The following is a 14,885-nucleotide window of genomic DNA, read 5'->3' on the forward strand; positions in this document are numbered from 1 at the left end:
CACCCCCATCACCATCAACGGCGCTGCTGTGGAGAGAGTGAGCAGCTTCCGGTTCCTTGGCGTACACCTGGCTGAGGATCTTACGTGGTCAGTACACACAAACAAAACAGTGAAGAAGGCCCAGCAGCGCCTCTTCTTTCTCAGGAGACTGAAAAGATTCGGCATGAGCCCCCGCATCCTCAGGACCTTCTATCACTGTGCCATTGAGAGCATCCTCACTGGATGCATCACCACCTGGTATGGCAACAGCACCGCCTACAACTGCAAAGCTCTCCAGCGAGTAGTGCGGTGCTCTGAACGGATAATTGGAGGTGAGCTTCCCTCCCTCCAAGACATCTACAGGAAGCGCTGCCTGAGGAAAGCGGGGAGGATCATCAAGGACTCCAGTCACCCCAGCCATAAACTGTTCAGACTGCTTCCATCAGGAAGGAGGTTCTGCAGCATCCGGTCCCGTACCAGCAGACTGAGAGACAGCTTTTTCCATCAGGCCATCAGACTGCTGAACACGTCATAGACACCTCAGCTTCACTACTGGAACTTCAACATTATGCACTCCACACTGTATATAAATGCCACTTGTTTTGCACATATTCAACTCTGTATATTTTATATATTTTATTATTATTATTATTATTATTATTTTATTTTATTTTTTTACTATTTAATTTGTAAAAATGTGTGTATACACACACACACACACACACACACACACGTAGGAAAATATTTAGTATACACATCCAGAAATGCATACACTATTATATATTGTACATATATTTATTAGTTTCAGGTTGGCCATTCTTGTATTTTGCTCGTTTGTGTTGTTGTGTTTGCACATCTCTGTTGCTTGTGGGGCTCGCACACAAGAATTTCACTCGCATGTGCTGTGCCAGTGTGCCTGCACATGTGATGTGACAATAAAAAGTGATTTGATTTGATTTGATTTGATTTGATTTGAACTGTAGTGGGTCCTGGGCATGTTGTACCTGTGGTCGGAGGAGGTTGAGGAAGAGCCGCTCTAGAGTCTTCTGAACAACACAGGCATTCTATATGAGGTGCTTAATTTCAGCTATGCACCCGCACACCCAATGTTTCATGTATAGCCTCATTCCAGGCCACGTGTGTTGATTGCACACAACAAATGAGCTGTGAAGTCATATGCCAGCTGCAAGCAGTTATCACCACATAAGGTTATGTGGGCTGGGAAGCATGCACAGATGCCTTCAATCAAATGAGTCTAAATGGAGTAATCTACCTGAGTATATGTCAGAATCCAGATTATGCACTACAGTAACGCCCGAGTAATTTTGTTAAAGTATCTTTCTGGAATATCTCCCTGAGAGATGACTGACCCAGATTTTTCAAGACTACCCTAATGAAACCATTACCACTGTCCTCAGACAATACCTTTTCCATCACCTACTTAAGACCTAAAGCAATGGCTGTATACGGCTGTATACGGTTGCCAGTTTGAATTTTGTCACTCTGTGATCCCGTGAACTTCTAAGTATACAGCTAAGATTATCTCATTTGCCCCCAGGGCAGGCATTTCCTATATGGGCCCCACCTCACTGTCATAGTCACCGATCTGCTGCGCATCTGTCCACCCCTCTGAAACGTGATTAACTCAACAATAAAAGTCGGTATGTCACTTTGTGTCACGATGCAAATTTGCAGCTGGATTGCGCAACACGTTGTCTACACGTTATGTCAGATTAGTTGGGCAGCTCTCTCTGAGTATAGGTGGTATAGATTGAAACAACACAACTGATAATATTATATTAGACTGATCCCGCCCCTCTAAGCTAGGGAGAGTTGGTTCACGGGCAAGCGGAGCCCATCGCAGTTGAGTGTTGGAGCAGCCCACTCCTCTCTGCAGTATGCATGTTCGTCAGGGAATCCGCGACGCGCTCACGTCCCAGCAGTGTACTTCATCGGCCAGAGACCATCAACTCAAGAGTCTAGGATAATAAAATTGGATGTGGCAGGCGGACCGGAGGCGGAAAGCCCGGAGTTACCGCAGGAATACAGTACTACTAAGGGAATACAGGCTGGCTCTCTCCTCTGAACGTGGACAATCATGCATGTGCTCTTCTGGGGCTTGGGGTTCCTACTATTCCCTGATTTCTTGAATGTAGTCGCATCTACGGGGACATTGCTTTTGAATTCAAGCACGGGTAAAGTATTTTGCTGTGACAACCCCCGCATTTCTTAAAATTTCTCATGCAGCTGTTTTCTAACACTGACGGCAGAGAATGAATGAGTTTTGAATTCAGTCAAGCGAATGACTTGCAGCGTTTAGATGCCTGAAGTTCACTGACTATCGTTTTCTGACTAAAACAACAGATTTTCAAGACAGAAACAACTTTGATAGAATAATAATCCTTAAACCTTTTTACCCACTGATTTATAATGTAAGTAGACTGTTTTTTTAAACCACATTTACATTCTTCTACCTTTATTCCACAGTAAACGAGGAGATCGGCGCTTATGAGGTTGTAACACCGGTGCGAGTGAATGAAGCCGGTGACAAGTTTCCAACCAGTGTGCACTTCAAAAGGAAAAGGCGAAGTTTGGATGAGGGCACAGGCAATAGCACGGATCACTGGGCCTCGCCGAATATCCACTACAGGATATCTGCTTTCGGACAGGACTATCACCTCAACCTGACGTTGGATTCGGGATTTATCGCACCTCTCTACACTGTGACAATACTTGGAGTAGCCCGAGGAGAGAACGTAACGGATTTTGCAGCAGATGAGAGAGAGGAGGAGGAGGAGGAGGACACGGAGTTAAGGCACTGCTTTTACAAAGGACAAGTAAATGCACATGCAGAGCACGCCGCAGTCATCAGTCTGTGCTCTGGACTGGTGAGTTTTTACGCGCGGTTGTACTCGTCGTGCGCGTGATCATTTTACATTCACTTTACTTCTGCAGCATGAGGGCATAAAAAGTTGTGTACGTGTTTTGGAGACTTTTGAGTGAAGCTGTAGTTGATTTAAGAAAAAATAAATAAAACTTTGAAAATTGTTCAAAATTGTATTCGTGGTAGGATCATGTAGTGGGGCGCATCCAGAAAGTAACTGATCATTTACCGAGAATCTCGGTTGTGGCTTGCTGCAAAGAGCCCAAGTCGGCTGACTGCACTCAGGTTTACTCCACATTTGTGTCTCTTTCTGGTCCACCGGTAGTCGGTGACGTCTTTAAGACGAAGTTGTTCCAGCTCCCAGGCTTCCTAAAGAGGGAGTCCTGATGAGTGATGCTTTGTAGTGGAGGAAAAGTGCACTCAGAGGAGTTTATACATAGAAACCACAGTGAGGTGACAGACAAGAGTAATAAGCCAGCTTTGTTCCCAAATGACAAATCAAACATAAAATGCTTTGAATCCTCTGCTCTGCAGGGAACTTTTGTGGGGCTGAGCTGACATTTATGAAGCATATATTATTATTTATCCAAAACCTCCATCCTAAAACAGGCAATGCTGCCTTTCATTGCAGTACATTCTAAAATAACTTATTGTAGTGAGATCCTCTTTTGTCTTGCCAGACAAAAGTTCAAGTGCAGGCCTTTGCAGAGTAATAGAAACAAAATGTAAGCAGAACAAACAGCATCAAATACTAATACACATAGCCAAATCATTTTTTCCTTATGATATACCATATATATATTTTACCATTGATTATCTGGGAGTAGAAACATATGGCAAGCAAACATTATACCAACCTTACCCCTCAAGCTTTCATGATGGTTCTCCATATGTGTGCTTTACTGTCCACGAATCTTATCTGGAACATCCTAGACCTCTAAGTTAACCAACTCATGCTAAACATGCCAAACGCATACAAGGTTTGCAGCATACTTGCCAAGAACATACAGTCTTAGTGTTTTCCTGATAGACATCAACGGTCTCACATTTAGACCTTTCCTCTGTTATAACATGAATGCAAATGTACTTTGTTTTTACCACTGAAAGCTGCTATGTCTGTGTTTTGCTTATTTTTTTACATTCCTACGTTAAGTACAAACTGGTATGTGATCTGCACAGAGCTCAATACTAAAAGATCCTCGAGATATAGATTATTCTCCTTGGTTTTATAAGCACAGAGAATATAGATAGCTGTAGCCTAACTCCTATGTGTCTTCTCTGTTACCCAGCTCGGCACTTTCAGGTCTCCAGAAGGGGAGTATTTTGTGGAGCCCCTTCACAGCTATCAAGGAGAACACTATGAAGAGGAACACACAAAACCTCATATTGTATACAGGAAAAGTGCACCGAAGAAACAGACCACTGAGGAGACCTCAGCTTGTGACACTTCAGGTACGGTACATTATATGATGAGTAAGCATGTATGCCATTAGGATATATAACAGACATGGCTCTGTACCTAAAACGTCAGATCCAGACCTTGCTACTGAGGTGCTGTGTTTGACCAGTCAGCTGACCTAAATATCTGCTCTAGTAAACCCTCACCCAGTGTCCTCTTTCTATCAAAACGGCATACTTCTGCTGCTGAGCATGGACCTCCCAGTGTCTAGAAACAGTATATATTGGTTAGATGTAATTGGTTAATGCACATCTTAGTGCTTTAGTGCGACAGGGGACAGAGTGATTAGGCAATTTTGACATTTGTGTGCCACTATGTACATGGGACCTTTAAATTGGTTTGCGCAGATATAATCACTCAAATTTAAAGTCTCCACTATCAGCTGTAACAGGAACCAATTATATAATAGTCAGTGAGCTATTACAGTAATTGTACTAAGGCCCTCTAGGATGATATGCTGCTTATCTGGTTAATGCAAGCACAACTTTTCAATTGGTGGGAGGGGCCTCTTTTTCCTTTCATTTGCTTTTTTTTTTCTTATTGTATGGAGTTGAATTCCATACATAAAACTATATCGTTGTGGCGCACTGAAGAAGAATAGTTCATTTCTGACAGCAAAAATGGGTCCAAGCTTTTCCTCCTGTGCTTGTCAGGCGGTTGAAGTTTTATGACAAATTAATGCTAGCTGGGAATACTCAGTTTGACAGGGGGATTGTGCACACATGCACAAACACATACACTTTGTGAGGCAGCGAGCAGAGGAGAGGAGACAAAGTAGACTAAGATTTCAGTGTTGATACTGAAGATCACACCTAATCCAAACCACACAGGTATATATTAGTAGCTAACCTTGTCTTTTGAATGGGAACTTCTCAGAATCTCTGTTAGCTGAAGTTTGGTCTGTTTCCATGTCTTTTTCCTGCCATGTGATGGTATGTGTCTCTACCATCGAGCACCCTCAACATAAACCTTTACTGAGGAAAAATGTATCCCTCATCCTTCATGCTAATGTATTTATATTAGCATAACCATAGCTGTGTAGCTAACCACTGCATAGTTTATATGTCACTGCTCTTTAGTCCTCCATAGACAGCAGAGTTTGAACATTTAGGTTTTTTGTTTTTTTTTAAAAACTACCTTAATAAGAATCTGGCTCATCATTTCTAGATTGGAACTAGCAACATAACTTCCTGCTAACTTCTAACGTCACTAAACCTTGTAAATCCTCTTTTTTTTAGTGAATTATTTTTATTGGAGCTGTACTGTTTTTAACTTTCAGTGATGCCTCAGTGTTGGGTTGATTTTGGGAACCGAAGGAATGCCTGGACTCATAAATGACTGTATATATTTTGTACATATATTATTTATTGCAATTACAGCTTGAATTTCTTTTGGCACCAATGTGGAACAGTACTTAAATTTTATTGTAGTACTGTAGAAAGTATGACTGTGCAATGACCATAAAGAGTTAAAGTGAACCCGAATGGCAGGGTTAGGGTTAGAAAAAAACCCCCACCATCAAACTAATAATGCAACTGATTAAATATTAAAGTAATTAAAGTTCTATATCTAAATAAAAAATACATTCTGCCATAAATAGGCTACAGTCAGAGATGTAATGACAAGATTAAAGTATAGTATGAAACTATCCTGGCTTGCATGTCATGCTATAGCCTGCACAGTGCAGTACCCACAGCTGCAGTACAGTAATGAGGAGGTTTTCCAGCTCTCGCACAAGAAGAATCATTTGGAAGCTCACACTTATATCGCCTCATCTCAGTTTACTGGCTGAACTTCCTGTTGACTCTTGTACTTCCTCTGCTCCTTTGATAAGAAAGTTGGTAGACCTACTTCCATGAAGATGTAGTGTAAATTTTTACATAAGTGATGGCAACTTGAAACGGTAAAATAATCAAAACTAAAAGCAATAAATATGGAAATCATTTGTCTTTGTGTGCTGGAGATCCTTCTGAAGATGCTTGCTCTCACTCCATTTGAGTGATTGTTTGTGTTTTCATTTTAGCCTCAAGTGACATAAATGAGACTAAACGCTATTCTGGACACGATTCATTCAGCCTTGCACAAAGTGCTATTGAATCTGTAGACCATTCTTTTTATTTTGAACTGAGAATGGAGACACAACACACACACACAAACAATGTACTTTTGATTTGATCAAAATCAGTAAAAAAAAAAAAAAGAAGATAAAAGACAATAAGGAATTAGAAAACGGGCAGGGACAAAATATGAATTTAATATTTAATCATTCACACTGCATAAAATGCCAAAAGGCTTCAAACTTCTTTGGCTGTTGCATTTGACCAGCCTTCAGCTTGCACACAGATTGATCCCTGATTGACTGCAGTGAGCTGACTATGACCGCTCATGCAAATGTGTTTTTTGTTAGAGTGGTGTATGAAAGTTATCCAGTGGTAGCCTTCAGTTTATCCAATGTGACATACCAAAAAGAAGCTGTTACTAGCCACTCCAACAGACTACAGTTTTTAACTATACAAACAAAGATGGAGCTAAGGATGCTGTAAACATATCATACAAGAAAAGACTTTTAACATGATATTTTACAAAATACTTCTCAGTTGAATGTGAAAAAAATATACATGGATTACATTTCTTTCTTGCGGGTGTTTAGGAACGGCAAATTGATCTTTAGCACTCTTCATTAATCATCCCTCATAAATGGTGACACATTGGTAATGGTCTAGTAAGGATGATCTGAAAACAAAAAGACTCAGCAGTTCAGCAGATGTTATCTAAGGACATAAAACCTTTCCAGAGTTAAAGAAAAATGCTTCCCAGTTGTTGGATTGTTCTCGTTTGATGTGTGCACAGCAATTTGTGTACTCTTTTTATGGCTGGGTTCCAGGTTTACCTTGCCTGAACTCTTTGCCCTCTTTTCCTCCCTTTTCTGAGAGAAAAAAAAGGCACTTCAGGCAATGTTCATTTGTCAGCAAACTCTTTTCAGTGGAGGGGGGAGCTTATTTTGACAATATCCACTTCCAGATCTCATATAGCTCCATCATTTAAAAGTTAAACGTGACTTCAGCTTAATAGCAAACACATCTTCTTGACAAAGAATGAATTATTCCTTGCCTTGTTTGAGCGAATATGCTTCCAGTCTTCTCAGGCCTGCACTCTTGTATATTTACATTTGCTCCATTTCTTTTGGCTTCTCATTCTAGGACACAAACACAGACATAAGAGACACAAGGTGAAAAGAAGGCCAGCGGCTGGGGTCAGCACTGTGATTAAAGCAGTCCCTGTGGTCAGTACTGGTGTATTCAATGACCTGGAGTCACTGAGCGCTGGCCTGGCCAGCAATGCTTTGCTCAGATCACAGCATGGCAGTGCTAGCGCTAGACCGTCAAATGATAGCAGCGGTGACTCAGGACCTCACAGGAGATCAAAGCGCTTCCTCTCCTACCCGCGCTTTGTTGAAGTTATGCTGGTGGCCGACAGCAAAATGGTGGAGCATCACGGCAGCAACCTACAGCACTACATACTCACGTTAATGTCTATAGTAAGTTCTGATCTCTATGTTTGGTTGGTAGAAATCTTTTGCGCAGATATGGACAGAGTAGGACATCTTCGTGCACACTGATGCACTAAATGTACACACGTGTTCCTCTTTGCTGTTTGCTGTTTGCTGTTTGTGCTGCAAGTCAGTCAGCCTTTGGAGGAGAGTTGAGGGAGGTAAAAGGGCACCTTAGGGCAGGGGTAAACAACATTTTCAAACGGCTCGGGGGAAGAGAGGGCAGCTTGAGGGATAGCCTGCCTGACAGCTTTGATGAATGTTAAAAAATAGGCTCAGGTATGTTACTTAGGCTGCATACTCTCGACCACTTCAAACACCAGTTTCCGCCTGCATCTGGGGCTGAACTGAAAGTCCTGGGGAGGCAGCGATGACCCATATTCTAGTCTGGGGAAAGGCTGACTTGTCCACAGGGGCTCAAGCTGTTATCATGCTGATCCTTCAATCAAACAAAATCTCTGGTACTTGCTTGAAACTGCAAGTAAGCAGCCCATAAAACCACTAGCACTAAATATACAATGTCACATCCAATCTGGCTCAACTTAATTTAAACATTGATTTTCTCTTTAGGTTTGAGGTCACGTTTTGTGTCTTTGTTGTTTTTTTCAGGTGTCTTCCATATACAAGGACCCCAGCATTGGAAACCTGATTAACATTGTGATTGTAAAGTTAGTTATAATAAACAACGAGCTGGTAAGAATACTTAATTTGCTTCCACGCCACAACATGGTGCACGTTCCTATAATTTATTATTTTTTCTGTGTCCTTCTCAGGATGGTCCAGTTATTTCATTTAATGCACAGACCACTTTAAAGAACTTCTGCATCTGGCAGCAGAGTCAGAACGTCCTGGATGATAACCACCACTCCCATCACGACACTGCCATCCTAATCACCAGGTGCAAGAGGAATTGTGGAAGCTTTCATTTTTCAAAATGCAAATATTCCGTGAACCAAAAATGTAGAGGGATCCTGACAAAATTCTAAAATGTAGACTAACAATGACCGAGATCAATTATCTTTGTTTTCACCACAGGCAGGACATCTGTAGAGCGAGGGATAAGTGTGACACCTTAGGTAAATGCATATTTGTTCTTTTTCTTTTTTTTGTAACAGAGTGATACAAATTATAGTAGAAATGTACATTAAATAAATACAAAAGAAAATGAACTGAGCTTCTTCTTATTCAGGACTTGCAGAGTTGGGGACCGTGTGTGATCCCTACAGGAGCTGCAGCATCAGTGAGGACAATGGACTCAGTACTGCATTCACCATTGCCCACGAACTTGGACATGTGTAAGAGCAGCTGACATTTTTCCACTGATTTGTTTTTTCATCAGTCATAAATACTTGGTTTTGTTCTTAGTTACACATCACTAGAGCTTCAGAACACTTTCTAGGAATTTATAACAGCTGATACCATAAATTCTGCACATCTGGATAAAAAAATGTATCCCTGCTTTTCATTTTGAGAGCAAAAAAATCTGTAACCTGGATTCTCAGAATTGAATTTAAACCACTTCTTGGTTTCCTTTGCCCTTCAGCAAACTCTCCACTGTCCAAAGTCCTGAGTAAGCGTTCTACTCTGGAGACTGTTACAGACTTTAATAGTCCTCATCTCAAACAAATGCTCCTTTTCTTATTATTGGGTTGCATGTTTATCTGCATCAGGCTGGGGCAGCATGCTTGATGACTGATTTGCGACAAAGCTCGGTGTTGTAGGCGGACAGCTTAGCAACAAGGAGTGTGATGCCGTACCTGTCCACCATCGACCGGGAGCACATTTGTTTACCCTGCAGGAGCTTGAATGCTTCACTTATTCTTCTCTCAGTTTTCATATAATTTAATATCTTTCTATCCAGTCTTGCCACAGGCAGGCAATACAAATGCTGTGCATTATTTTGTATAGCAACCTTGAATGAGTTTCCCAAAGCCAATAAGATGGTGACAGTAGAAAAATAGAATTGCTGTTTAGATGTTGCTGAAGAAATGAAGTACAGTCAAACACAACACAAATTGCTATTTGTCACTGCCACTTTGTGAAGCACAATAAAACATATCAAGAAGTTGACGTCCTGCCAAGAAGCAATAACCACACTGGCAAAACAGAGCCATGCAGGGCCATGGAAGTACAGCTAGTGGGGACATTTGAAAATGCTCTATTTGTTGCTTGTTAATATAAATAGCTTTTCTTTTTTTTTTATGCCTGAACATGTTTTTTTCCTCTATTCTTCCAGGTTCAACATGCCTCACGATGACAGTAACAAGTGTAAGGAGGATGGAGTAAAGATTCAACAACATGTGATGGCTCCCACACTTAATTACAACACAAACCCTTGGATGTGGTCCAAGTGTAGCAGGAAGTACATCACAGAGTTCCTTGAGTATGTCATACTGTTGTCTTCATCATTGTTCCAAACATGCATGGGGAATAGAACTGGGAAAACGTAGCAAAAATGACCCCCTAAAACCTGGCTTAATATTCTTTAATAACTGTGCAGGTTTACACAAACACACACACGCCAACACACACAGTGCATTGGTAGCCACAGTCAAACTGTCATCATTTCTCAGGGCTGTTGCACCCTCTGGTCTCGTCTCTCGTACACACTGAGAAAGACCCAGAACTCTTGGAGTAATAATATTTAATGACCTACCTCCAAAGCAATGCATAGTATCCCTCCATCCTTGACTTCCTGAGTTCCCCACCACTTACCACATATAGCTAGTTCAACACAAGACGTTTTTCAAGATGTTTTTGTGCAGAAAAATAACCACTCCAGCTGTACTGAGTGTGCTTTCTGTCTGTTTGTTTCTCTTGTTTTTATCCCTTTTCTTTAAGTCATTTTATTTTTATTTCTTAATAGCACAGGATATGGTGAGTGCTTGCTCGATGAGCCCGTTTCTAGACCGTACGCTCTCTCGCAGCAGCTGCCCGGGCGGATATACAATGTCAATAAACAGTGTGAATTGATATTTGGGCCGGGAACGCAGGTGTGCCCTTATATGGTAAGCGGACTCGGTGTGCAAATCTGAACTGTCATGTTGCACGTGGGGGTCTCAGAGGGGAGCGGAGGGAGTTGAGATTCAGTGCAGCAGAGGTTCTCAGATGACTCTGAAGCCTTTAAAGTCACTTGCCACGTTTAACATGTTCTCTTCTGAAACACAAGCAAAGTGAAGCCAGATTTAATTTGAATTTAAGTTAAAAAAGTGACATTTCAGTTTAATAATACAGAAATGTCTTTAAATATGTGACACTATAGTTTCTTGGCTTGTGGTTTTCACTCAGTCTAAAAGGTCACGCAGGCTTAGAAATACCTGGCAAATGAAATTGTTGATGCAGCAAATTTAGTGTAGGGAGGCATATTGTTTGATAGAATGTGCTAAATTGGAAGTCTGCTGGCTTGAGTCCATGCTGTATATTAATGGAGTTGTTTACAGTCAGGGAAATAAACATGACATTTATGAGCCATAGCTTGTTCTTTTAGTTTATTTTTTTTCCTGGAATCCCAGCATTGACTCTTAATGTGTGTGTGTGTGTGTGTGTTCGTGTGTTCTCAGACCCAGTGTCGAAGACTATGGTGCACAAGTCCAGAGGGCGCCCAGCGGGGCTGCAGGACTCAGCACATGCCGTGGGCAGATGGCACCGACTGTTCACCTGGAAAGGTAAGAGTAATGCTGATAGTGTAATGCATTAGTGTGTAAATGGTAAAGGAGAAGACCCTTGAACTGATTTTAATTAAGCCGGAAGCTTGGGGATAATTAAGTAAGGGGTGGAATGCCATATTTTAATCACTTCAGTTCGGCTGAAGGTGGCGATTTAAGCCCACCACAAGAAAAAAAGTCCATGAACCTTAGCATTGCCTAGTGTTGGTGGCCAGGAAGAGGGGACGTTATACACTGAAAAAAAGGCCATGTTGGATTTACTCGATTCAATAGTGGACATTGGTTGCACACAAATGTTTTGCTTTGGCAGAAACTTAAACAATTGTGTTCAATCAACACAACTTTTTCATATTCAATAAACTTGTGCATTTTGTGTTCATAAAACACGATTGAAACATGTTTAGATGAAGTAAGTTGAGCTCTTGGAATATTTTAATCCTTCACAATTTTGTCATTGTATTTCAACACTATTAAATAACATTTACCCCAATACTACTTGCTCATTTAAATACTACATGTTGTCTTCATATTACATAATGTTCAACAAAGTCTAGAGTCTGGTTAACATAAAAATTTAATGGATCTACAACAACTAACATCCTATCTTTATCCTGGTTGCAGGGGGCTGGGAAATAACCCTGAATTGTTAGGCAGGGTACACCCTAGAAAACTCACAAGTCTGTCACAAACAACCATTTGCACTTACATTGACAGGTAATTTAGAATCATCAATTAACCTAACTCTACCAACTGCACGACTTTTAACTGTGGGAAGAAACCAGAATACCCTGAGAGAAACCAGTGCAAACTAGCCAGATTGTGGATTTGAACCCAGGATCTTCTTACTGTAAAGCAACAGCACTAACCACCATGCCACCAATCCAGACTTAACAAAAGTAGGAAAGCTATGATTTCAAGGCTTGATGCAGAATTTTTTTGTACGTTTTTGTCCTTGACAGGTTAATCCACAATAAATAGCAATAGCATGCACGTGGTGTGTCGTAGTTGTCTGCCTCTTATAACGCCAGTGATTTTCCTACAGTTTGACATCTCGTGCGATCTTGTGAATTTCATGAGTTCAGCAACTAACCACTCTTACTAGATTGTATCATGTCCTCTCAACAAGGACAAATTAAGTTGTTGAATTTCGTACAGATCCTTCATGATTTAATTACGTTCATAGAAGCATGTAATTATTGTGTTTAAATTACAAGTTAATTTAAACATGTAATTTTGTTTTTAATGTAACAAACACCCAATTTCCTTTTTTCAGTATACCAAAAAAAGTAAAAAGAAAAATCTTGCTATTGTTGGTTTTAAATATTCCTTTTTAGTTGGATTTATTAAATGTTTTCTTATGTCATTTGTAATATTTGAGGGAAACACTGGCAGGTTATCTCAACATAATGGACGATAATTTGTTGTGCAAGATGACAAAACAAGACTTGCCAAAAGTCAAGTTTCCACTGACACATGTAAACTCTTGTTACTAGTAAATGAGTGGTGGAAAGCTATGAATGATGCTTACTCTGCCTGAGCTTATAATGAGAACTTTTGCACTGACTTCCTGCTTCCTGTCACTAAGACTGAGACATGAAAGCACCATGGACCAGCCGAACTACACCTCCAGGTCCCAAGACCTGCAGATGCACACATACACAGGCACACACTTGTTTTCATATCTTAGTGAGTACATCTAATTGACATAATGGTTTCCCTAGCAACTTACCCTAACCCTACCATCAAAATCGAATGTCTAACCCTAAGCCTTAGCGTAAACCTCACCATAACTTTATTGTAATCCTAACACTAAAACCACATTTTGAGCCTCAAAAATGCATTAAAACTTGTGGGGACGGGCATGTTGTCCCCATAAGTCCCTGTTGGTCCCCACAAGAATAGTAGCATGCCAATTTTCTGTCTAAACATGTACACTCACACACACAGACAAGCTGAAACCTTTTGGTGTTTGTCTCATCTCTTGTCATGCCAGCGCACACCACACTAATGACTAAAATGAAGTCTGTTTTTTTAACAGTATAAAATGATCCTTCTGTTTGGAGCTGAGATATATTTATTGACTGTAAAGGTGACATTTTCTTGTCCTCTCTCCAGCCAGACACAGTTGTGAATTTTTTTTTTCCCAGTTCCAAATTTCTCCCAGATTAGCTTTAAAGCACAGAAGAGCAGATGGATGTGTTGGCATTTCTTTTTGTTATCTTCTCTTCACTCATCTCTCCTTTACTTTTCCCCTTTGTTCCTCTCTTGCAGCACTGCAAACATGGGCTGTGTATAGCCAAAGAGCACGATGCCTCACCTGTTGAGGGAGCGTGGGGAGTCTGGAGTCCTTTTGGCACCTGTTCGCGGACATGCGGCGGAGGCATAAAGATTGCCATGCGCGAATGCAACCGACCCGTGTGAGCAGCCCGTTCCTTTGTAGTCACGCATGCCTATTGGACCTTGTCTCCAAAGTCAGTGTTCCATAGATCAAACCTCCTTAAGGGAATTCTTTCCATAGCTAATGCTCATCAAAACAGGCTCTCTGATGGCATATCTTACAGGATTGTTTCCTGGTAAATATGGAGATCAGTCAGTCTTCCTGAATAATGGACGAATAGAAAAGAGTAGAGCGTGTGGATAAGTTGGAAATTAAAAACTAACAACAGGCTGAGCAAAGAGAGGGAAATTGATAAACTGATAAGTGTCCTCTGAGAAAAGGTGCTTAACACAAGGGAATGATTCGGTTTTACTGCTTTTATCCCACGTTTTCACTCTCAGGCCCAGAAATGGAGGAACGTACTGTGTTGGTCGCCGGATGAAGTTTCGTTCCTGCAACTCTGAGCCCTGCTCCAAGCAGAAGAAGGACTTCAGGGAGGAACAGTGTGCTGCTTTTGACGGCAGGCACTTTAACATCAACGGTCTACCTCCAAATGTTCGCTGGGTGCCCAAGTACAGCGGAAGTGAGAATAGTTTTTTTCACATCACAGTGGCATCTTAATACTTACTTCATGAATAACAGCCATAATGTAAGCTTTGCATTTATTTGAGTCACCATGAAATAATTATCTGTATTCTATCTCCTGTGTCAGTTCTGATGAAGGACAGATGTAAGCTGTTCTGCAGGGTTGCAGGCAGCACAGCCTACTATCAGCTCAGGGACAGGGTCATTGACGGCACGCCATGTGGACCCGATACCAACGACATCTGTGTCCAGGGCCTGTGCAGAGTGAGCTTTCTAATTCTGTTCATTTAGCAGCAGCGGTTCATGGTTATTTGTAATAATAGCAGAGCAGGGACCATTCTTGAACAGTAACAGTGTTTAGTGGATAAAATAGTAAGCACCTACAT

At 41.1% G+C, this 14,885-nt stretch overlaps 1 protein-coding gene across 2 annotated transcripts in view; it reads left to right on the forward strand.

Moving 5' to 3' along the window:
* The first annotated feature begins 1,763 nt into the window (after positions 1-1,763).
* adamts9 (ADAM metallopeptidase with thrombospondin type 1 motif, 9) overlaps positions 1,764-14,885 on the forward strand; it is a 43,367-nt gene continuing 30,245 nt past the window's right edge. The window contains exons 1-14 of one of the 2 annotated variants that reach the window (XM_080892407.1): positions 1,764-2,174; positions 2,467-2,867; positions 4,153-4,315; positions 7,523-7,860; positions 8,482-8,565; positions 8,646-8,770; positions 8,908-8,948; positions 9,062-9,167; positions 10,109-10,255; positions 10,739-10,880; positions 11,433-11,537; positions 13,809-13,954; positions 14,316-14,497; positions 14,627-14,763. In XM_080892407.1, the coding sequence (XP_080748533.1) occupies positions 2,078-2,174; positions 2,467-2,867; positions 4,153-4,315; positions 7,523-7,860; positions 8,482-8,565; positions 8,646-8,770; positions 8,908-8,948; positions 9,062-9,167; positions 10,109-10,255; positions 10,739-10,880; positions 11,433-11,537; positions 13,809-13,954; positions 14,316-14,497; positions 14,627-14,763 (2,214 nt within the window). In that variant the 5' untranslated portion in view covers positions 1,764-2,077. The remainder of the gene's footprint in view (positions 2,175-2,466; positions 2,868-4,152; positions 4,316-7,522; positions 7,861-8,481; positions 8,566-8,645; positions 8,771-8,907; positions 8,949-9,061; positions 9,168-10,108; positions 10,256-10,738; positions 10,881-11,432; positions 11,538-13,808; positions 13,955-14,315; positions 14,498-14,626; positions 14,764-14,885) is intronic. The other variant, XM_080892408.1, reaches the window with a different exon arrangement.

This window comes from Rhamphochromis sp. 'chilingali' (genome assembly GCF_963969265.1).
Source record: "Rhamphochromis sp. 'chilingali' genome assembly, chromosome: 9".
In the NCBI taxonomy this organism is placed as follows: Eukaryota; Metazoa; Chordata; class Actinopteri; order Cichliformes; family Cichlidae; genus Rhamphochromis; species Rhamphochromis sp. 'chilingali'.